The 24,765-nt window shown below is 41.0% G+C and overlaps 1 protein-coding gene and 1 pseudogene across 4 annotated transcripts in view; both read right to left on the bottom strand.

Moving 5' to 3' along the window:
* Positions 1–274: 274 nt before the first annotated feature.
* DAP3 (death associated protein 3) overlaps positions 275–24,765 on the bottom strand; it is a gene marked incomplete at its 5' end in the record, with an annotated part of 29,669 nt that continues 5,178 nt past the window's right edge. For 2 of the 3 annotated variants that reach the window (XM_082612831.1, XM_082612830.1), the window contains 12 exons: positions 275–645; positions 1,807–1,924; positions 4,552–4,641; positions 5,129–5,188; positions 5,904–6,062; positions 6,151–6,231; positions 6,922–7,052; positions 7,693–7,785; positions 9,361–9,469; positions 11,838–11,939; positions 13,359–13,481; positions 17,800–17,851. In XM_082612831.1, the coding sequence (XP_082468957.1) occupies positions 560–645; positions 1,807–1,924; positions 4,552–4,641; positions 5,129–5,188; positions 5,904–6,062; positions 6,151–6,231; positions 6,922–7,052; positions 7,693–7,785; positions 9,361–9,469; positions 11,838–11,939; positions 13,359–13,481; positions 17,800–17,841 (1,194 nt within the window). In that variant the 3' untranslated portion in view covers positions 275–559. The remainder of the gene's footprint in view (positions 646–1,806; positions 1,925–4,551; positions 4,642–5,128; positions 5,189–5,903; positions 6,063–6,150; positions 6,232–6,921; positions 7,053–7,692; positions 7,786–9,360; positions 9,470–11,837; positions 11,940–13,358; positions 13,482–17,799; positions 17,852–24,765) is intronic. The other variant, XM_082612832.1, reaches the window with a different exon arrangement.
* On the bottom strand, positions 17,870–23,560 carry LOC309799540 (small ribosomal subunit protein uS2-like; annotated as a pseudogene). Its single transcript has one exon. The product of its transcript is annotated as a small ribosomal subunit protein uS2-like (transcript).

Raw genomic sequence — 24,765 nt, 5'->3', positions numbered from 1 at the left:
ACTTACATCTTTCAGGAACCTGTAGAAAGGGGCTGTGCTATACAAAGTTGCCAGACAGCTGGAGCTTGAGGAAAGTTCTCAGGGACCATTGATAAAAGAGTAAATAGGAAGTGAATGGTCTGGGAGGGAGAAGTTAAGCTGTGAGTCTCAATCTCCTAAATTGAATAAAGTCTGGAGAATTTCTGTAGAATTTAGTCTCAACAAGCAGAACGCCAAAGAAATGCAATTCGGCCAGTCTGAAGGCTCTTTCCATCTTATAAATATAACACAACACTTTAAGAAAGATACTTAATTTAATTTTTTAGGAAAAGCTACATGATTATTTAAAATGTGAAAACCACAACTAATAAACTGATGTTAGTTTCAGGACATCTTATTGCCACCACAGTCACATCACAAGGAACCCACTGCAACGAAGGCTGGGAGCTGACTGCAGTCCTGTCCGATCCCGTAAGTGCACGTGCCTGGCTGCTCTTCTTGTGTACTGCAGGACTCCCCCATCTGATTGGGTCCATTTGAAGAAACGTCCATTGTCTTCCACGTACCCTGTGACCATGGCTTAGAGGTAGGCACAGAGCCGCTCCAGCTGCCCGGGATTCCTGTTACTTAGGAATAGCAACTCCTTTTTCCCTTCTTCTGTATGAGCTAAAGTGGAGCCAAACACAGATAACTGGCAGTTTTCTCCTGTAGCATTGTGTTACTTAGCAAATTCTGTAGTCAAAGGCTACGTTACCCAGATTATGTTCTGATATAATTAACACTCCCAAAACCTCACTTCTAGGCCCTTTATTCCACCCGCCAGTATTATTTTTTTCTATGCATAATTTCCTTTTCCGTCTCTGTTCCTCCAACCATCATCTCTCTCTCCCTCTGTTTCAAGACTATCCTCTGGACTTTAAGGACTTTGTCAAATCTCTCAACGCCCCCCCCCCCTTTTTTTTTTGCGGTACGCGGGCCTCTCACTGTTGTGGCCTCTCCCGTTGCGGAGCACAGGCTCCGGACGCCCAGGCTCAGCGGCCATGGCTCACGGGCCCAGCCGCTCCGCGGCATGTGGGATCTTCCCCGACTGGGGCATGAACCCGCGTCCCCCGCATCGGCAGGCGGACTCTCAACCACTGCGCCACCAGGGAAGCCCCTCAACCCCCTTTTAGAAATCTCTCCATTGTGCCTCCTAACTCATCATGCTGCAGCTGCTTTATACTCTTCCCCCTATTCCTTTAATAACCTATTCCAACTGTAGCTAATTCTCTATGTGACAGAACCACCTTTATTTTTCCTCTACACGCCGCCCCCCAACACACCCACAACCCACCCAGAACTGAGGGCAAGGGTTAAATGAGCAGCTGGAACACTTTCATCTACAAATACTAGGACAGGTATAGCAAGGATTTGGTTTGGTGCTGGAGTAGCCTCTCACACAGCATCAGTTGTTCTGGTGGTGTCCTACCTGGCATATGAGCCTCTCAATGCAAGTGTGTTAACGATGAATAAATGTGACAGTGAGAGTGTGGCAGCAACCCAATCACCTGGAAACTGCCAGTGGCTGGGTTCGTTCTCACCTCCTCTGTTAGCATGAGCATCTTATCCTAGACTAACGTGAGAATTTTAGGGAGAGATATAATGTCTCTTGTAAATCAAACTTTAACCAACCCCACACCTTCTGTACCATGTAATTAGCCAGAAAGAAGTCAAGATAAAGGGAAAAAAAGATGAAGTACAAATTACAGGCTGCTGCTGAGGGAAGAAGATATCAATGCTCTGACTCAGTGGGATTCTTCTGTGAGAGGGAAAAGCTAAGCAACTGACCTTTCTCATGTTGAAGCCAATTGTTCTCCAAATAATAGTGAATACAACTTTCAAATTCCTTTGGGTTATAGTTGGAAACCAGGATGGGAATAAAGGGATCCAGGGCGTCAAATCCCTCCTGGAGAAGAAAAAGGATACAGTATTCGTTAAGTGACAAATCAGTATTTATTTAAACACTCTGAGGTTAAGGTCCTTGATTCTGTTCTCTTCTCCTCTACTCCACATTCTCTGGGGCCGGCTACCCTTGCTCTACATGGCCACAAATACACTTAAAAAAGAGAGAACGCTTGAGGCCAGGGGAGGCCGGGGGGCAGGGGCGGGAATGCCACCTGAGAGTGTACACACAGAATCGTATACGTGTTTGAATTTTTTTTACAGTTCTAACTTCAATAGTCAACAACAGTTTTGATAGTTCATATACTCAAAAAAACTAAACAAAATGACAAGGATGGGGGAAAAGATCCTATATAAACGAAATGAATCAAACTATTTCAAAGTTCAAACATAACACTGAAGGGAGGAGGGAAACTAACCCAAACTAACTTCTGAACAGAATATTTGAACGAAAGACCCTTAGGCTAAAGATAAAAACTGCTCTAAAAAATATTGAGCCTAAATAAAACAAGTAAAAAAAAAAATTTGCCCTCTAGTTTGCAGCTTATTTGTATAGAGGCAAGGTTTAGCAATTCTGAAACTACTTTTACTATAATCTAAGATTGAGCTAATATGTAAATACACTGTGAATGAGAGATTATCATTGGAGAAGAGGGTTACAAATGTGGATGTGTATATATAAACACATATATGCATATAGCACATATACATGTATGTCTGTATATATGAATAGTGCATATATCTACTTACTAACTCTGCTGGAGGGCCCAGAAGAAGTGACACCCACATCCCAGTAGCAATAAGTATACCTAGCACTCAGGTCTTGGTTTCTAAATACCATTCTCCTCTAAAATGAACCAAAGCTCCTTGAAGAAATGGCTGATTTTAGGGCTGGGGCATGGAAAGTACAAGATGAGTCTGGAACATACTCTTTTTTTTTTTTTTTTTTTTAAAATAAATTTATTTATTTATTTTTGGCCACGTTGCTGCGCGCGGGCTTTCTCTAGCGGTGAGTGGGGGCTGTTCTTCGTTGCGGTGCGCGGGCTTCACACTGCGGTGGCTTTTCTTGTTGCGGAGCACAGGCTCTAGAGCACAGGCTCAGTAGTTGTGGCGCATGGGCTTAGTTGCTCCAAGGCATGTGGGATCTTCCCGGAGCAGGGCTCGAACCCGTGTCCCCTGCACTGGCAGGCGGATTCTTAACCACTGTGCCACCAGGGAAGCCCTGGAACATATTCTTGTGCCAAAAGTAAATAAGTGCTTAGAAATGATGGGGACAGAGGAGGAAAGGTAGGGAGAAAATGATGGGGACATGTTAAAGGGACACAGAAGCCAGCTTGAAGGGCTCCTACTGGCCAAATCTGGGATAACTTAAGCAGCAAAATAAATAATGATAGTAATTATTTAATGGGTTCTAAACCCATTAAATAAGAATCCATATGTCTATACTGAAACAAATACATAAGGGAGAAAGGAAAATTCTTATAAGAGAGGGCCAACTGATACATTTAGAAGTAATGGTGGAGCTAGAAAATATCCATCTTGCAATTATCATGATAACTGATTTAGGGAAGAATCACCGATGGAAACTAAAACTAGTAAGGGGAAGTTTGAGAAGTAAAAGGATATTTACCTAGTCTCAAAGTATATCTCCACAAGATACTTATTCATTACAAAAAAGGAAAAGAGTAACTTTACTGAGGAGAAATCAGGTGGAGAGCACCTTAACTAAGTGTTTAAAGTTTATATTGCCAGTAACAGGAGAAATAAGTTCCATGTGCTTTCTGATATTATGCACTGAGAAGACACAATATAACTTCTAACATCACATATAGTCAGGAAAAAACATCAGACAACCCCATAAAATAACCCATAAGATAACTAGCATGTACTCTTCAAAAACAGAGAGATAAATATTAAGGTTATAAAAGACAAAGACTGAGGATCTGTCCCAGATTAAAGGAGACTAAAGGCACTTGACAGTTGAGTGTGGTGCATTATCCAGGACTTTCTACTTTCTTTTCCTGTAAGGGACACTGGGATAACTGGCAAGATCAGAATATATTCTATAGATTAGGTAACAGTCAATGTTAACTTTCTGATTTTGATAATTGTGCTGTGGTTATACATTAGAATATCTTTGTTTTTTTTCTTTTTTTGCAGTACGCGGGCTTCTCACTGCTGTGGCCTCTCCCGCTGTGGAGCACAGGCTCCGGACGCGCAGGCTCAGCGGCCATGGCTCACGGGCCCAGCCGCTCCACGGCATGTGGGATCTTCCCGGACCGGGGCACGAACCCGTGTCCCCTGCGTTGGCAGGCGGACTCTCTACCACTGCGCCACCAGGGAAGCCCTAGAATATCTCTGATTTTAGGAAATATGCATTATTTAGAGATAAAAGAGGGCATCATATCTCAGGTTACTGTCATATAATTCAGGGGAAAAAAATAGATGGAGAAAAAGAGTAAAGCAAACATGGTAAAGTGTTAACATTTTAGAAATCTAGCTGAAGTCACAGAGGAATACCATTTTTCTCCAAGTCTGAAATTATGTCCAAAAAAAAAATATATATATATATGTATGTATATTTAGACAGAATGACTATCTAAGGGTAAACAAATTTTCCAGTGATTTGACCTTTCCCAGCAACTCCTGGGGCAGATAGGCTTTCCGGGGCTTAAAGAGAGACCCAGTCTGGCTCACAGTCAACACAATGGCACCTCCTTGCTGAAAGAAAAGAGAAAAAGCTGAATTTGAAAAAGACAGAAAAATGCATTTTAATCATCTGCAGTTCTTTTTTTTTTTTTGCCATATGGTGGTATGGCAGTGTGATCTAGCACAGTTAAAGGGCAACTAAATTGATTATTAATTCTCAGTTTGACTCTGACAGTAAATTGCTACATGATCTTAAATTTATCAAAATTCTTTCCAAAGTTGATAAGAAATAAAAACACCTTGAACAATTGCAGCAAAGTGAAATTATGCCAATATTTCAAAAAAATGGTTTTGAATAAGTGTACTCCAGTCAAGTGGAAAGATAAAAAACCAAATATAAAGATTTAAAACTTGGTACAGTTATGAGAATTAAATAAGATATAAGAACTTTCTGTCCATAAAATTAGAGACCGGTAAGTATTAGCAATGAGGCAGTTGAACATCTTTAAAACGAAAATACATTTCTTTCTGAAATCTGTTAGGTATCATATGCACTCACCCAATCATTTTTCACCATTTTCCTCAGGTTGTAAATAAATGCTAGTTCTTCTGGGGCAATCTGCACGTCGGTCAGTGTGTGAGACAGAGGTGAGAGGGAGGAGAAAGGGGGAAAAGAGGGAGAGAAGAGAACATTACTTGCTCTGCCCGGATGCTCCCCTGAGATATCTGCACTGACAACAACTAGAAAATCCTCAACTGGGAAATCCCTGGAGGTCCATTGGTCAGGACTCTGTGCTCTCACTGCCGAGGGCCTGGGTTCAATTCCTGGTCAGGGAACTAAGATCCCACAAGCTGTGCTGTGAGGCCAGAAAAAAAAAAGAAAAAAAAATCCTCAACTACTACATAACCACAGTACCTGAAGGTACCTCTGGAATAAGCTACATGGCCACTGCTCCTCAAACTGCCATGCTTCTGGAGATTAAAAAACAGTTACCAAGGGAGAAAATACCCACTGCTCCAACCCACCCCCTTCCTTGATGCTTCTGATCATCGTCTCTGCTTAGACCAGAGAACATCATTTTGAAAAGAGAATAGAAAGAAAAAAATTGACAAGGAAAGAAAACACAGCTTTTGTTGTCATGCACTTGGTATTCAGTGGATGATGGAATGTGGCATCATCTTCTCCTTCTGATACTATTTTCACTACACATCTTATTTCAAATATTCCAAGGCACGAAAATATACTGCATGGTCTAGAAGGCTTTGTCCCAGCCTACGTAAATGATGGTTTCTGAAATCAGAGAAACCAAAATAGAGAAACTCAGTTTTCCTACCGGGCTTTTATCTTCTCTTTTCAGTGTGGTCCTTCCCCAGAGAGCATTGACTCCATCCACTGCCACCAGGAGGCGAAAAATACCCAAAGAACTTTGCCTCTTTAGCTCTTTGAGCACAATCCCAACTGCATCTGTGGCATTCCTCACCCGCATTATGCCCTGTAGGGAAAGAGAGACAGTGGCTTGCAGTCCTACAAGAGGCTGTCTCTGGTTAGACACAGTACACGTTCAGTGTCTTTTTTTATACCTGTTCAACTACTTCTCCCAGAGGACTGCCTTTCTCAGTGCTTTCTCGCTTATTCCAGACATACTTCTCTTGAACTTTTATCTAAAAATAAAACAAAGACCAAAAAAGGCCACTTAGCCTAAGGATGAACCCATCCCTAGCTAAGAAGGTAGGGTAGGAGGCTAAGGTTATTAGGAGTCTATTTTCATCTATTTTTCAAGCCTTGTAAGAGAGCTCAGCAGGGAAGTGAATGCTTTCTAGCCCATTTCTGCCTGGAGCTTAAAGAAACACACACAAAAAAGTAAGGGATTCTGACTAAAAAGGCCCAGGATGAAGACTTGGCACCTGCATTTTTAACAAGCTCCTAGGTGATTCTGACTTATATCCAGAGTTGAAAATCCCTGGCCTAGAGACTGTATCCAAGAATCACTAGAGAATAATTTTATGAATATGTTTCTGGTACCTAAAAGATCTAACCTGGAGAAACTTATGTAGTTGAAATGTGTGTGAGAGGATTTTAGGCTGTCACCTTGGAAAAGTCCGTGAAGCAACCTGGCCTTCACTTTGCTGCCCACCAGATGCGACCAGCTTACTGCTGCCCCTTTATTGTACATGGATAAATGAGTTTCAGCATGTGAACTCACTGTGGATAAAATGTATGAAAGAAATACAAAATGGTATAGTTATCCCAACTACAAAATTAGTTCTCCATAGTCTACTGGTACTCAGGGCACAAAGAAGATAAAAATCTTAAAAGATTGTCCAGCACCAAACTTCTGGGAGTCTAGTCACCTGACTCAAGAAATGCTCATTTGCAGTTTTGAAATTCTTCAGCCAGGTTGAAGCCTCTAAAGGTTGATCAAAGCGCTGTTTGTTGTAGGTGGACTGCAGAAGATCCCGGCAGTTTTTCACCCAAAGATGAGCTAATCAAAAGGCAAAAGAAAACAAACTAGGCAGGAACTGACTGTATTCAACTCAAAATACTCTATGCTTCTTTAAGTTATGGGAGATGACTTTAGTTTCCCATATATATTTCTTAAAGCCTTCTTGCTTCAGAGGTTTACTTTTTGGTCTGGTCCATCTTAAATATTATCATTACACACAATACACAAATAAATGGATTAAAGGTCACCTCAGCTTCCTGGCAGTTTTTAAAGACAGAAAATGTGGATGCAAACAACACTGAACAAAACAATGAGGGATATATGCAAAGTATGAGAGTTTAAGTTTTTAAGATCCATGCTGACAACCTAGAATGCTGACAAAGAGTACCATGTCAAAGGCTCTGTGGGTACTCAAAGTTGTTGGCTGATGGCAATAAAGCTTGTGGTGAACACTATGGTGGGAGTTTATGCTCTTGGGCATTACCTATCAAAGTGAGGATTGCTGCGCCAAAAAATACTTCATTCTAATTATCAAAAGGTTCCAAAACTAACTCAGACCAGCCTGTACCTGGAGCAAAGACCTCTCCCTTAGCTGTCAGAGCCCTGTCAGAAAGTTGAAGCCACAATGTTACCACAGTAACAGAATAACTAACCCCAACATAGTGAGGGAAGTTCTTACCATCTGGAATATGCAGTATCAGCCAATCCTGTTTTGCACAGAAATGAATACTATGGCAAAGACTGAGGGTTTTTCCTGTTCCCTTCTCGCCATCTAAAGCACTTGCTGTTAAAGAAAACACCACCTTCCAGTGGTTGGGACTCCACGCTCCCAGTGTGGGGGGCCCAGGTTCCATCCCTGGTCGGGGAACTAGATCCCGCATGCCGCAACTAATAGATGCCGCATGCCAGAACTGAAGATCTTGCATGCCACAAAAAAGATCGCATGTGCTGCAGCTAGGACCTGGCACAGCCAAATAAATAAATAAATAAATATTTTAAAAAGTCATAAATTTATAAAAAAAGAGAAAGGAATAGTAGTTTTGTTTTTCTCACCAGGAATTGATTTAGGAATGGATGTGTGACGTAATTCTGGGCAATATGAAATGAGGGATGTCTGATGGAAGCTTCTGGGAAATTTTTCTTTGTTTTAAAAAAAAAGAATGCAAGAAAGGAATGTTTACTTTTCTGGCCTTTGGACATGGCTCTGTGAAGATGAGATGTTTGGAGTTGCTGCAACCATTTTGTCAACATGAAGAAATCAACCTGGAGACAAAACCTAATATGGTGAGGATGACAGCAGAAAGATTAAAGGAATCTGAGTTCTCTCTTTTTTTTTTTTGCGGTACGCGGGCTTCGCACTGCTGTGGCCTCTCCCGTTGCGGCGCACAGGCTCCGGACGCGCAGGCCCAGCGGCCATGGCTCACGGGCGCAGCCGCTCCGCGGCATGTGGGATCCTCCCAGACTGGGGCACGAACCCGTGTCCCCTGCATCGGCAGGCGGACTCTCAACCACTTGCGCCACCAGGGAAGCCCATGAGTTCTCTCTTTTTTAATAGAATATTCATTTGTTTGTTTTGGCTGCGCCAGGTCCTGGTTGCAGCGTGCGGGGTCTTTAGTTTTGGCATGCCTGTGGGGTCTGGCTCCCCGACCGGGAATTGAGCCCGGGCCCCCCTCACTGGGAGAGCGGAGTCTTACCCACAGGACCACCAGGGAAGTCCCAGAATCTGAGTTTTTGATGACCTCAATGAACTGCTGAAATAACCAAACCTGAGCCTAAACCTGATGTTCCTTTTCCTTAGGCAAAAATCATTTATTACCCTAAGCCATTTTGAGTTGGACTTTCTTCTTACTCAACTGCAAATGAAGCATCTTAAGTGATAAATTAAAACAGGAGAAACACAGCATGAGATGAAGAATTGGGTCATTTTAGAGATGAGCCACCAAAAGTTGGAGTATGTTAATATGCTATTTAATATGTTCATACCTAATTCTTTTTAAAAAAGCTGTTTTGACAGTACCACTAAAATAGATTACTTATGTCTTTTAAATTTAGGACTGCAAAAACCTCCAATTAGAGCAAGGAGTAAAAGAAACAAGTTCCTGAGGAAAATAAATTTTGTCAATTTTCAAAATATTAGAATTTTCATGCACTCTTATTACAGGAGTGTCAATTCTGACTTAACCCCTTCTGGCTAAAAATCAAGGTATTTTCTTAATAAAAAAAAAAGAAAAGAAAACACCACCAAAAGGGACACTTCAACTGTCAACAAATAAAGCATTTCTTCTTTTCCCACATTTGAGGGAGGAAAGCATTGGCTCAGATAGCCCAGGCAAGCAGGAAAGGATACAGAAAACGTATCGTACAGCTGGATGAGCAAAATTGGTGTTTTTCAGGTAATGCAGAAGCTCTAGGGCTGGTCTCCTTACCATCAGGCAAGCTTCATTGAATGTCTTCACCTAACAAAACAGGGAAAGAGGAAGGAGAGGGTGGGGTGTGGAACTTCTAGCCAGTTCTTGGTAATATACACTGAGTCCAACATAGCAACCATAGCATCAAATGGCCTAGTTCTCATTTATTCAGTTCGGAGAGGTTGGCATGGAATTTGAAAAGTTAGCCATGCAAGTTAGCTAAAAATTGAAACACATTATCCCGTACCAAGTGTGTAACAGTCAGCTTTTGATTATTTCTGTAAATGAAGCACAGATATTACATCAGTTAATTGAAATTTACAAATAATCCAGACATAACTATGTAAACTACTTAAGGTTGATATAAATATTAAAAGCATGTAAAATGCTTAACAAAGCATCTGACACATAGTAAGCATCAAATAAATGTTAATTCTTTTAAATTTATTTTTAGCTAATTCTTTTTTTAAATTTAATTAATTAATTTATTTTTGGTTGCATCGAGTCTTAGTTGCGGCATGCAGGATCTTTCGTTGCGGCACATGGGCTTCTCTCTAGTTATGGCTCGTGGGCTCCAGAGTGCTTGGGCTCTGTAGTTGCGGCACATGGGCTCTCTAGTTGTGGGGCAGAGGCTCAGTAGTTGTGACGCATGGGCTTAGTTGCCCCATGGCATGTGGGATCTTAGTTCCCCGCGTTCCCTGCATTGGAAGGCAGGTTCTTAACCACTGGACCACCAGGGAAGTCCCTTTAGCTAATTCTTATTACTGTAACCACCTAGACTTTTCTCTAGAACTTATATACATACCAGCTCAGGAGCAGGTGTGACCAACTGCCCCACAGCTATGAGGCCATACAGATACACCAGAGAACTGACACACAAAATTCATTCCCTTTTTGCCACCAGGAATAATTTGGTGGAAAAATTTGGGAAGCAGTGATATGTGTGAAAATGATTTGCAAATAAAGTATTTAATAATGTCTACTGATAAGAATAAATACCTAACGAATACTATTCACAAGTATATCAGATAGGGACTAAGATAGTGTTGGTATTTTTTAAAGGAATCCTAACCAAACAATTGAACTGGAGAAGGACTTTGACAGGTAAGTTCAAACTTAATGGAAAGTGAAACCTTCAAAAACATGATACAGATATTAAAACAGAAATGCCATATTAGGCAATATGACAGTACTAAAATACACAAACAATGGTGAGGGAGTTGGCCTTTACATAAATGGAAGTTATGGAAAGAACGTATGAGTAATTCCTCCCAAAGCACTAGTGGTTAACCATTCTGAAAGCAACCTGCAATAGTTAAAGTTAGGCTCTCAGAACTATGTTAGAGATTGTACTATGAATGTCTTCGGACAGTTTACAGTGATGATTTCTTCTGACCGTGTCCTATTTCCAAACTTAACAAAATTTTTGATGACACGCTGTCTATGGCCTAGAATTAGCCCCTTTACTGGTGTCTCATCTAACTTCTTGAAATAAAACACACTGAAGAAATGACATCCTCTGGTTTCTAAGCTAAAAATCACCTGCACAGTCAAGTTTGATATTTCGATAAGAAGGAATAATTTCTGAGGCTGAAACTAATTGAGCAGGAATTAGCCAAAAGAACCAGTTTCCCCAGGGACTTCCCTGGTGGTCTAGTGGGTAAGACTCCGTGCTCCCAATGCAGGGGGCCTGGGTTCGATCCCTGGTCGGGGAACTAGATCCTGCATGCATGCCACAACTAAGAGTCTGCATGACGCAACTAAGACCTGGCACAGCCAAACAAACAAATAAATAAATAAATGTTTACTAAAAGTTTAAAAAAAAAACCACAAATTTTGCCAACAAACTCTGCTTGCAGTTAACTATGAATTCTTTCAATGGCTACAAAGCAACCCAAGATTACATTCTTTGGGTTGAATTTATGACCACAAAACTACATTTTCTGAAAACTCATGAGACTGAAGAAGAACAATGAATGATGCATCTAATCCAAATATCATTTCTGTTTGGCTCAAAAATATATTATGTTTTTGCTTTTCTACACATATAAACTATTTTCATGATATTTTGCTAAGGAAAGTATTAAATTCATTTTTAACAATTATTTGAAGTCTAAAGTTTCTAGAAATCTGTTGGGTAACACAAGGAAAAGAGTGGAATATTATTTATTTACTTAAGAATATTTTGCCTGGCTCCCAAAAGGATTTAAAGAGGTTAACTGCAGATAAGCATTTGCTTAAAGTAATTATAACAACAGCACTATTCACAAAAGATAATCAGTAGCTCAATTTATCTGATTTGTTTTTAAGATTCAAATTAAATCTTTTATAGTTTTCTACTCATTTAATTCCACCCCTCTGCTATCAACAGCTTGTGTTATAAGCTCCCTCCAATTCCCTCCCCTGTTTTGAGCACCTGCATTACAAAGCGAGGAGGCAGGCCATGGGAGAATACAGTCTTCAGATCTTGGAAGGATATGTTGTAGTGCTGACCCTCATGCTGCTCCCCATGCTTGGCCTAGGAAATAAAAATGCAAACAGGTATAATGGATAGAGTGACAAAGACTTTGAAAAAGTGTCAAGGGCCTTCTAGACTGTAGTGAGGAAACACTTCTCTCTCAGAGCTGGAAAAGATATTCTTTCATTTCTTAGACAAAAAATGCTCGCTGTTGTCCCCAAATCCACAGTGTATACATAAAGCTGATGTTGGCCTGAATGATGAAGCCAGTTGCTCGGCAACATAAACCCTAGATGTGGAAGGAGCAGAGACAAATCTTGCCATCTGGATTCTTCTGTGCCGAGCATAGAGATGATCCAGTCACGTGACAAGATCATCTGCATGCCACTGTTGCCATAGAAACCTCTGAGGAACTGGCAGATAAAGGGACTACAATTACAGGGAAAAGCTGAAAGGCAATTCAATGACTTCATTCACTTATTCTATTTCATTTCGTGCTTGTGAAAGTAGATTAATGCTAGAGACATAAATAAAACACACCCTGCTGAGATGGCGTTTTGGGTAATGAGTTTTTTCCTCCACAAGCACAGCATATGTTAAGATGGGGCAACTCAGAGGGCAGGGGTAGGGACAAAAAGGGAGGGAGAAGCTATTGGTTCCCTTCACATTTAAGCACAGACCATACAACTAATTTCATTTATAAGAGGCAACAATAATACTGAGGAAGGAGAAATCAGCATTTAGCCTAAAGGGACCTGAAATAGAAAATGCAACACTGGATACTGCTGGAATCCTGGTTTCTGCCAATAAACTTCACTTTAAATACCGCTCTTCTCAACAAATCAAGTTAGTTCCCTCTCCAGACACTAGGAAATCCACTTAGAAAGGTGGAAGATAGTACCAGATTGGTTATTAGGAAAACTATGTAGTCCTAGGCAAGTAAGTTGATTTTGTTAGGATTCTCCATACCAGGGTTGGTAAACTATGGCTGGCTACCCATTTTTGTAAATAAAGTTTTACTGGAACACAGCCAGGCCCATTTGTTTATGGCAGAGCTAAGTAGTTGTGACAGAGATCACTTTGGCTCATATGCCTAAAATATTTACTATATGGTTCCTATAGGAAAAGTTTGCCAACCCATCATACACTAAGATCAACAATAACTACTAAATTTAACTTCTAAGGAATTGAGTAGTTAAGTATTTACTAGGTACCTATTCTATACCCAACAAAACCCTTGGCACAAAGTGAGTTCAATGGTAGGAATTAAACCAAAACAGATATGGACTGACCTGTCTGAGCTATGTTACCATAGTATCAGATAGGGATGGGGAAGATCAGGGTTCCAGAATGCTGTCTCAGGTACTGACTATATGTAAAAATCTGCTTAGCTTCTTTCAGTTTCAGTTTTTCTTATGTGTAAAATGAGGCAATACAAATTATAGGCCCTGAAAAAAACCCATATACACAGCAACTCACCGGATCATTCTCACTGGTGCGGGAAATAGCTCTGGGACTCTCAATTGCAACCTGGTTATCCAGGTGAGCAGCAAGGCATTGGGGTGCCTGGGTCCCTATGTGCAAAAAACGTCCAGGGTCCAACTATAAAAGAAACCATTTTAGTGTTTTACAATTAATAGGCTTTTTATGCTTGCTACAACACTGGGGTTTTAAGCCATATCTGCAACAAGGAAAAATATCACTAACATGCATTTTAGTTTTATGTAAAACAGATCCTTGTTATTATTTATAATTCTCTAAGTCCAATCACATTATTCATACTCTGAATCTGTTCCAGCTTGTGTTGCTATGTCTGGGCTGTGTCCCATATGGAAACAATTCCGTTAGAGATTGTTCAGGAGCATAGCTCAGCCATTAACAACCTAACTCAGGAAACTTCATTTAATGCTCTTGCCTACAGTGATGAATGGTGGCCAGTATTGTACAATTCCCAGCTGTCTAGTAATCCTAGTCACCTCAGTTATTAGGGGATTAGTGCAATGTTCCTATTTGATAGGTATAATTACACTCCTTGCAACAATTTTCTTGCTAGCTGTGTCCTGAAATAAAGAATCTTTCATTAAGGATGTGTAATGAGGGAGTGAGTAAAGCATCCAGCTAAGGGAAAATAAACTGCTCTACAGGCAAGTCAGTGAACTGCACATGGAAACCTCAGAACTGCGAAAGGTTTGGGGAAGAGGATGAGATTTCAGGAGATAAATCTGAGAAATGCTAACTGGAGAACTCCCAAGCTGAGTTTAAGGATAACAGGCCTTGTGTATAAGTGAAAAGATGCCAGTTACAAGAGAAAGATTAGAGTATGAATCCAGTAGAATGAGGAAAACAGGGTTGTGAGAGATGGCTGTAGAAAGGGAGCTGCTCGCTAGGTCAATAGATAGTATGAACGCTGCCTGTATTTATATTTAGTCTCACCAAGCAGCTTCATGAGTGCAGAAAATGTATATTATTTTTGTACTACCTCTCATAACACTTATGCCCATTTAACAAGACCTTTGACTCCCTGACAACTTTTTAACTGGTATCTTTAAATCTTTGACTCTTTATCTTTCACAGTCCAGAAGATTTGTCCTCCCAAATAGGTTTAACCTTCAGCTAATCAAAAAGTTTGGATGGTTTCCTATTAATGTCAAAATAAGTCTCAAAGTCCTTAGCATGATAATTAAGGCCACTGCTATAAGTTCAACCTACTTTTCTAGTCCCACTCCTTTATAAACTCTATACTCCAGCCAGCCAACCATGCTAAAGCATGTTATTCACTTTCATGCCTTTATATTTCTGCTCATTCTACTTCAGCTTCCCTCTCTCCCTATTTAAATCTTACTCATCATTTAAGACTCACCTCAAATGTCATATCTTCTGTGAGGATTTGCCAGACACCTCCAGGCAAAAGCAATTATCTTTCCCTCTCTATAGATAGCACTTTCTTTGTACTGCATGCATTTTTACTCTGCCTTGAACTACATTCATGGCTTTTGTTAACTGAGTACCTATAAAATGCTAGGCAACAGAGTGTTATACACACATTATTTTTGAGCCAAGAATCCTAGAAGATAGGTAGAATATTATGCTGTTTTATTATGAGGGAAATCAAAGTTCAGGGAAGTTAAATAACTTTGTCTAAAGTCACAGAGTTGGTAGGTGATGAAACCGGAATTCAAATCCAAGTTTGTCGGACTCCAAAATCTTTATCCTTTTTATTGCATCATGTTATCTTACACACAAGTTTGTCTCCCATTTTAGGCCACACACACTTGAAAGAGAAGGGATCAGGTTTTATTCATTTTTGTATCTCCTTCTCCAAGTACCCAATGCACCACAAATACTTCATACTTGTGCCCTGGAATAAAAAAATCTTTCTTAGAGACATGATGAGATGGGGGAGTTTGCAAAGCATCTAGCTAAGTGAGAGTAAACTGCACTACACTGCAACTCAGTGAACTGCGCATACAAACCTCTGAACCAGAATTTGCATATTTACTGTAAAGTAAAAGGGTAAAGTAATACAGTTGCTCCAACACTGTCTGCGAATGCAGAGACAGCAATGTTTATCACATGTACTCTATATCTCCCAGCCTCCCTTGCAGAAAGATTGGGGTCACACGATTAGTTCTGGCTAATGAGCTATCAACAGAAATATCTTGGGTCAATTCTAGTCAGAGCCAGTTAAGAGTGGGTATAAATTCTCTTTTTTCTCCTGCTGTGGCAACCTTAAAACCTACATGATGAGATGGCATCCCAAGATGACAAAACTGCATCCCTATGTCTATCCCCTATTTGCCTGTAAACCATTGTTTTTGGCAGCACTGCACAGCACGTGAGATCTTAGTTCCCCGACCAGGGATCGAACCCGTGCCTCCTGCAGTGGAAGTGCAGATTCTTAACCACTGGACCGAAAAGGAATTCCCTCCCTGTAAACCATTTTGGAAATATAGCAACATCAAGAGCAAAACAAAACATATACACACAACACAAACAATATCATGTGTTGAGTTAAGCCAATGAGAATCCAAGGCCTGTTACCTCCATAGGATCTGAACAATACACCCTACAATGTTCTCAATTCTACTGGAGAGAAAGCATCATGTCTCTAAATAAAGTAGCAGTCAAGTGGAAAATTAAAGATATTCAAGGACCACAGGGTGGTGCTATTTCTACAAGAAACCTTTGACTTTTTAGTTAAATGTTTTTTGCAGCAAATTAAAAGCTAGCAAAATGGATTCCTTACTTCTTCGTGTTATATATGGCATCACCCAGCTAGTCTCGTCTCCAGGGAAAACAACCATATGTACAACTGCCTCTGCACCGTTCCAGAATGAAAATCATGCAGTTCTTGAAAGAAAGGCATTCATGAGCCAATAAAGAAGGTAACTCTAAACTAATCTACAAAAAGCATAAAATCTTCTCACTGACATTCCTCTGTACTTTGGACTCAGGTCTTTCTTGTCTGCTATAAAGGAAGAAGAAATTGTAGCCTTTTAATATAATAAGTTGGGGCCAGAATCCATCCCTTTGTTCATCTTTGCTTTTTCATATTGTTTTATAAAAATGGGTTATTTTATGTACATAGGTTTGTCATGAAGCCCTGGAAAAAAGGTGAATCCTATAAGAGGAAGGGCTCCTTTTTAAGGAAATCTAATCTGTAATTAAATGATCAGATAGAAGTGACTAAGCCCTTCCAGCTCAGTTCTTATCCTTTAGGACATAACTCTGGGAGGATTTCCTCTGGACCCTACTAATCCAGGTTAGGTGCTTCACCATGCTATGACAATCATTTATTCATGATCCCACTACTGGACTTCGAGGTCCTGAAGAAAACATGGACCATAAAATGCAATACAGCACAGTGGTTAAGGCCACAGGCTATGAAGTCAGACAGACCTGGTATCTAGCCTGGGTTAGACAACTTCACAGCATGTTACCTCAGGCAAGTTACTTAGCCTTTCTAATCCTAAATTTCTGCATCTGTGAAACAAACATATTATCTGCCTCAGGGGTTGATCATGAAGATTAAGAGAAATAAAGCACTTAGCACCGTGCCTGGCACATAATGAATGCCCAACAAATAGTAACCACTGGGACTTCCCTGGTGGCACAGTGGTTAAGAATCCGCCATGGGTTCGAGCCCTGCTCCAGGAAGACCCCACATGCTGCAGAGCAACTAAGCCTGTGCGCCACAACTACTGAGCCCATGCTCTAGAGCCCGTGAGCCACAAGTACTGAGCTCGTGTGCCACAACTACTGAAGCCCGCGTGCCTAGAGCCCGTGCTCCACAACAAGCCCATGCACTGCAAGGAAGAGTAGCGCCTGCTTGCTGCAACTAGAGAAAGCCCGTGCACAGCAACGAAGACCCAATGCAGCCAAAAATAAATAAATAAAACAACAACAACAAAAAACCCAAATAGTAACCATTATTAGTGAAATGAGTCATCTTAGAATCCTGAGTATCTGCCATAAGGAAGGTGCTGAAAAACTATTTGCTAAATAAATGAGAGAATGAAGTAAAGCAACAGAATAGTCTTTCTTGCATATGATTTCATTATTTTAATCAACTATCAACTATCAGAAATTGGCAACTTGTTTTTTTTTAAATACTTCATGAAGGGATGATAATCATTGGCCCAACTGCACTTAAGCTTATTTATCTCCTTTAAAAAAATGTTAGTTCTCCTATGATAGGGTAAATTCCCAAGCGCAACTATTCTACTAAGACCTGTTATTGGATTTTTAGGGCAGTTGGGAGTGAAGTGTATGGGCAGAGAAATGGAATTGTGACTGTTCTTTTGAGCAAAACTAGTCAGCTGAAGTTCTCCAGAGCATTTTATTCTGGATACAATCAATCCAGAAAAGAAATCCACCTAAAGACAGTTTACACAGAGCACTTAGGTCAGTCAGGACTCACCTTATGGACCCTGGAGATAAGCCTTGTCATTCCTTTCAGCATTATCCCTGCACTTTTAAAAAAAAAGTGAAAAGGTAAGCCGCAACTGGGAAAAGATATTTGCACAACGGATTAGTATCTAGAATAAATAATGCCTTTAAACTGATTAAAAAAATGAGCAGAAGACACGAACAGATATTCCACAGAAAAGGGAATACAAATGGCTAGTAAACCCATGGAAAGAGTTCGACCCTTATGACAAATCAGGGAAATGTAAATTAAAACCACCACAATGAGATACCATCCACAACCATCGTATTGAGAAAAATGAAAAAGACAACAGCAAATGTTAAAGAGGCTGTGAAGCACTGGGAAGTTTCCTATGCTGTCAATGGAATTATAAATACAAATATCTTGGAAAACAAATTTGACATTATCTGTAAAGTTGAAAACGTACATGTCTATGGCCCAGGTATTCTACTCCTTCATATTTATTTTAGAAAAACACATATACATGTACACTGGGAAATATGTATCACAATGTTCATAGCAGTAGAATATGAATTATCAGAAACTGTAAAAAGCCCAAATGTCCACTGATAGAAGAGTGGATAAACGGAGATATGGTCACGCAATGGAATGCCATACAAAAATAAAAAGAATAAACTGCAGTTACATGTAAGACATAGATGGATCTCAAAAACTAATACTGAGTGAAAACTGTAATATACAGAATGATATAATTTATATGAAACTCAAAAACTTAAATCCTAATTATCTGGAGAATACACATATATGTAATAAAACTGAAAGAGAAAGGCAAGAGAATGATAAGCACACATTTAGAATAATGTGTGCTTCCCTTAGGGAAGAGGTAAAGGGACAAGATTGGGGCAGGGCACACAAAGGAACTGTAATGATCTATTTCAAATGATGGATAATAGATATGAGTATTTGCTTTATTATTTTTATACCATGTGTATTATATTTATTCATTTGTATGTTGGAAGTATTTAACTAAAAAACCCTAACCATGTGGGAGCTAAAAAATGTTTAAAATACTTAAATGCAACGCTCAATATTCACTAGTAGACAGCATAACTAAATCAAATCTCCAGGTAATCACCTACTTCATTTTGGCTAACAATTTTCACCTTACATCCAAAATCTTTAAAGCAGCAGTAACAACAGTGTTACACCCGTTTATTCAACAGTAACAACAACAGAGTCGCATCCATTTATTCAACAGTTACTGAGCACCTATTATGTGCCAGGGCCTGTGAATAAGATGGTGAACAAAGCTGTTCAGTCCCTGACCCAACAGAGCTTATAGAATGGTTAAGAGATGACACAAACTCCTCTGAATTCTATCTCCTTTTAGTTTTCAAGTTTACTATTTCTCTTTTAGAAACTGCTTATTTTCCCATCAACCTCTTTCCATTTCAAGAGTTTGTGGAAGAACAGCTTAAGACCACTCAGGGGTTGTTCCTACTCATTCAGTGGCCTGAGCAGTGGGAGCTGCAAACCAGTCTTCAGTGGCAGGCTGAGCACTCCGGTCTTCAGCAGGGAACTGCTGAATAGGCACAGGGAGCACCTGCACACCTTTGGACCAGTCTGCCACCTCAGGTTGAGCAGCAGTGAACTCAGGAGCTGGAGCAGCCCATTCACCTTGAAATTCCTCCTTGGTCACAGTCTTCTCAGCTGCCGCCTGCTCTTCCTTTTCAATCTCTTCAGGATCTCTGTAGAAGTAGAGATCAGGCATGACCTCCCATGGGTGTTCATGGGAGATGGTGCCACGCATGCGCAGAACTTCACATCAGACTCACTGAGTGAGCTCCCTTGTTGTTGCATGGGATGGCAATGTCCACATAACGCAGAGGAGAGTCTGTGTTACACAGAGTAATGGTGGGCAGGTTAATGTAAAAGGCCTCTGGGAGAGACTGGTCAGCCCTGGGATCAGTAACCACCAGAAGTCTCGGCTCCCGAAGGCTGCCTGGATCTGGTTAGTGAAGCGGCCAGCAATAGGAGTGGCTCCAGTGGCAGCAGCAAACTTCAGCACAGCTCGCTGGAGGATATGACACTGACATCAGCTGGGTTTTCAATGGCAGCAAGGGCACCAGCTGCCAAGAGAAGCTTCTCTCAGGTTCTCTTCAGATTTATGATGTAGATGCCATCACTGTTCCTTTTGTAGATGTACTGTTCCATTTGGAAGTCAAGGTTGGTGCCACCTAAGTGGGTTCCAGCTGCAAGAAATATGAGGACATCCTTCTCCTTCATTTGCAGGACATCAAGGGCTCCGGACATTGTGAAAGTTTCCCCTTAAGTTACAAGGGAATCCAGAACAACGCCGTACGGACCCCTGTCTGGGTAGCGCGGAAAAGGCAAGTTTACTTTTTAATAAAGATGCCAAAGCATTCCTTAATTCAGTCATTCAAAAATGTGTTTTGTGCTTTCACGTGCCCACACTATACAGACTACACAGTGGTGAACAAGACTGGCATGGTCTCTACTGGCCTGCCTCACATTTACATGTGGGATTGCAGGGCTCCTTTGCTGTGTTTGAAAACCAAAAGTTCTAGAGCACCAGTTCCCAAAATGAGTTTGGTGAACACTAGCTAGTCATAAAATGCATCAATGTTCTCTGGCCAAAGAAATTTGAAAATGCTATATAGTTATTCACTTCTTGAATAATTATAATATATGCACATTTTCACACATTTAAAGGCTTTGGGGAAAACTATAGTTAAGAGACTTCATTTTAATCCAATTTACTTGGCCTTGGAACCCTTGGAACTCCCCTTGTTGCAAAATACTATTAATAACATTCTCCTGGCTGCTAGTGGAAGGGCTGCTGCTGTGGAGTAAGGTGGTGGCTGTGAGCATGTGCCCAGGCGTGAGGATGAATTCTACTAGGCCACAGGCAGGGTTGAGGTCCCCTCTGTTCCCTGTTCTTCAACGGTTCTCCTTTGTTCTGCCTTACACTGCCTCTACTGCTGTCCACCACTGTCCAACGCCCACCACCACCACCTGCTGCCTAATCCAACTGTGCAGAAAAGAGCTAACAGAGCAAGTCTAAGACTGCTGTCCTTAGAAAGGCCTGCTTGCAAGGTTGCCCCTTAGCTGGTGTCTGGGAACTTGGATTTCAGGAGAGTTCCCACCATTCCCAGAACTGGTAAGAATGGGTCACTGTGCCTGAACTATTTATACAAACAACATGGTTTACATTAAACACCTGCTTTCCTTCTGGGAGTCTGGAAATTTACTACATGTGAGGCGGATAATGACTATATGACCAGCCCCAATAGAAACTGTGGGCACTGAGACTCTGTTGATAGTTTCCCTGGGTGGCAACATTTCACGTGTTGTCACAATTTTTTGCTGAAGGAATCAAGTGTGTCTAATGTGATTCTACTGGGAAAGGACTCTTGGAAACTTATACCTGGTTTCCTCCAGATTTTGCCCAATGTGCCTTTTCCCTGTGCTGATTTTGCTCTGTATCCTTTTGCTGTAATAAATCATAGCTGTAAGTAGGACTATGTGCTGACCTCTGAGTCCTCCTAGGGAATCACAGAACCTGGAGGTAGTTTGGGCAACCACCCAGTGCCCAACACTACCCAGCACTGATCTCTACCTTATACCCACCATCACCTGGTACCCAACACCACCATCTTTGACCAGCTCAATTTTCTTAATCCCAGTTCTTCTCAATCCTCCCCTATTTCAATTACCTCAACTCCCTGCCTCCAATACTGTCCTCCCCGATCCGTGACCAGCTAACTCCCATACCAATTCTAACCCTCTGTATCAGTTGATTTCCAACCCTAAGCCCTCTACCTAACCTCAAGTTTCCCAACTCCCGAACTACTCAAGACCCCAATGCCATTCCAACAGGATCTGGTCTACCCAACCCTGCTCCCTAGATCTTCTCAATGTGCCCTGGTACAACCACTATTATGAGACAGCTGTGGGCTGCAGCTCTGGAGGGAGGTAGTGTCCTAGAAAGAGTGGGTGACATGGTCCTGAGGTCACTACTTCTTCCTCCAGGTATGCCTGTGGTCACTGAGGCCATTACTCTGGCTATGTTTTAGAGATTATGGGAAATGCTGGTCAGGAAAATGTGACCAGCTTTCCATCTTGTATCCTGTCATCTTGTATCCATATTACAACATTGGGTCTACCAGCCTCCATCCTTGAACTTCTCCAATCCATCCTTTCCACTGAAGTCTGGCTCTTAAAACCCTTCAATATTTTCCTACTGCTTTTAAAGGTAAATAAAACACACACACACACACACACACACACACACACACACACACAGCTTATTTAACAGAAGATATTTTAAGAAAAAAGGGCAGGGGGTGAATCTCAAAAGTCTGATCTCAAAGCAGACAATCCAGACTAAACCACATTTTCCATGTTCTTTAAAATAACTGTAAGTAGAAAAAAATCCTATTGACAGGCCAAATGAAAGGAGAAGAATGGAATATTTGCTCATTCTACATTCCAAGACATATACAAATCAGGGCACTGCAAGAAAACGGTTCAAAGCCGCTAATACTATGAAAAAATTGAGTAATGATTTCTCCTTTTGGTTTTTTCATATCCTTTGAATGTCGATTTGCAGAGTACAAGTTAACCACATTGTAACTGGAAGGCAGATAAATGACAGGTTTCCTATTAAAACTGACTGATGGTACAAGATGAAAAGAGTTATGGAGATGGATGGTGTGATGGCTACACAATAATGTGAATGTATAATATCATGGAACTATACACTTAAAAATGGTTAAGATGGTATATTTTATATTATGTATATTTTACCACCATAAAAAAAAGGGAAAAAACAAACCAAAATAAGACTGATGGTTAAAATTAAAGATAAATAATTTTCTCAAGCGTTCTAGGAAGATGACGAAAAAAATTCTCAAAGATATCATTAAGGGCTTCCCTAGTGGCGCAGTGGTTGAGAGTCCACCTGCCGATGCAGGGGACGTGGGTTCGTGCCCCGGTCCGGGAAGATCCCACATGCCGCAGAGCGGCTAGGCCCGTGAGCCATGGCCGCTGAGCCTGCGCATCCAGAGCCTGTGCTCCGCAACGGGCGAGGCCACAACAGTGAGAGGCCCGCATACCGCAAAAAAAAAAAAAAAGATATCATTAAAATACTTCTCTAATATTGTTCAACTGTCATCATTCTGAGACTCTACCTGTTGTCTATTTCTACTATTTCAAGCAAGAAGAGTCCTCCCTCCAATCCCAGTCATTCTTTGTTTAAAGTGTGGATAGGGACTTCCCTGGTGGTCCAGTGGTAAAGAATCCGCCTTACAAGGCAGGGGATGCGGGCCGATCCCTGGTCAAGGAACTAAGATCCCACGTACTGCGGGGCAACTGATGCCACGTGCCTCAACTAGAGTCTGTGAGCCACAAATTACAAAGCCCACATGCTCTGGAACCCACACGCCACAACTAGAGAGAAAACCTGCATGCCACAACTAGAGAGAAGCCCACACGCTGCAACGAAGATCCTGCATGCCACAACTAAGACCCAATGCAGCCGAAAATAAATAAATAAGAAATAAATCTTAAAAAAGAAGGAAAGAGGGCCTCCCTGGTGGCGCAGTGGTTGGGAGTCCGCCTGCCGATGCAGGGGATACGGGTTCGTGCCCCGGTCTGGGAGGATCCCATATGCCGCGGAGCGGCTGGGCCCGTGAGCCATGGCCGCTGGGCCTGCGCGTCCGGAGCCTGTGCTCCGCAACGGGAGAGGCCACAACAGTGAGAGGCCCGCATACCGCAAAAAGGAAAAAAAAAAAAAAAAAGAAGGAAAGAAAGTGTGGATAAAACAAATCCCAGAGGCAAATAATTCCTTAGTCTTTAAACCCTTTGAAGTGTTTTCAGGTACACTTGTAAGGGACATTTACTCACTATTGTATTTAAAGTTCTGTCACTCTTCTGACGAAACTTTCTGGCTAGTGTTAGAGCCCTCTTTCTTTAAAAAGAAAAAAGAAAAGTATTGTCAGATAGGCCAAGTGTACACTGAAAAGGAAGTCAGAAAAAGCCTGTACCAAACTTAGAAAGGTATCCCAAGGGCTATAAGCTAACACTACAGTGGTCACAAAAACATAGATTTTTTAAATTAAACATTCACTATTGAGATATTTATATACTCACAGGCAAGTGAAAGAAATAATACATGTCCCATGTATCCTTTACCCAGTTTCCTCCAATGGTAACATCTTGCAAAACTATAGTACAATATCACAACCAGGATATTGACCTTGATACAGTCAAAATACAGAACATTTCCATCACTTTAAGGATCCCTCATGTTGCCCTTCTACAGCCTCCTGCACTTCCCTCCCACAACCCTCCCATTCCTTAACCCATGACAACCACTAGTCTGTTCTCTATTTCTGTAATTTTTTCATTTCAAGCATGTTATATAAATGAAATCATATTGTATGCAACCTTTTAATATCGGCTTTTTCCATTCATCATAATTTTCTGGAAATTCATCTAGGTTGTGTGTTACATGCATCAATAGTTTTTCTTTTAATCCTGAGTACTATTCCATGGTATGAATGTGCCTGTTTGTTTAACCATTCATCCATTGAAGGACACCTGGGCTGTTTCCAGGTTTTGGCTATTACGAATAAGCTGCAATGAAACATTTGTGTACAGATTGTGTGAAGAGAATCAAATTCTTCAGGTTAAGGTGATCTAGTTCAAGAACTGAATTAATGCTACAATGATCTGAATAATAATAATAATAGTGTTTTTCAGAAACAGGCTCTATATTCAAGCAATTTATAGGCACTGTCTCACAACACAATCCTATGAAGTAGACATTACATCCATGTGAAAATAGGGATGGATAGACTAACTTGCCTGAGGGTATATAGCCTAAAAGTGACAGTTCTGGAATTCAAACCTATGTTTGACTCTGCAGCCTTTGCCATTAGTCACTGTGTATATTGTGTTATCAATTATCAA

This window comes from Mesoplodon mirus (assembly GCF_964341445.2).
Source record: "Mesoplodon mirus genome assembly, chromosome: 3".
Lineage (NCBI taxonomy): Eukaryota > Metazoa > Chordata > Mammalia > Artiodactyla > Ziphiidae > Mesoplodon > Mesoplodon mirus.
This window is presented reverse-complemented; position numbering and strand designations above follow the sequence as displayed.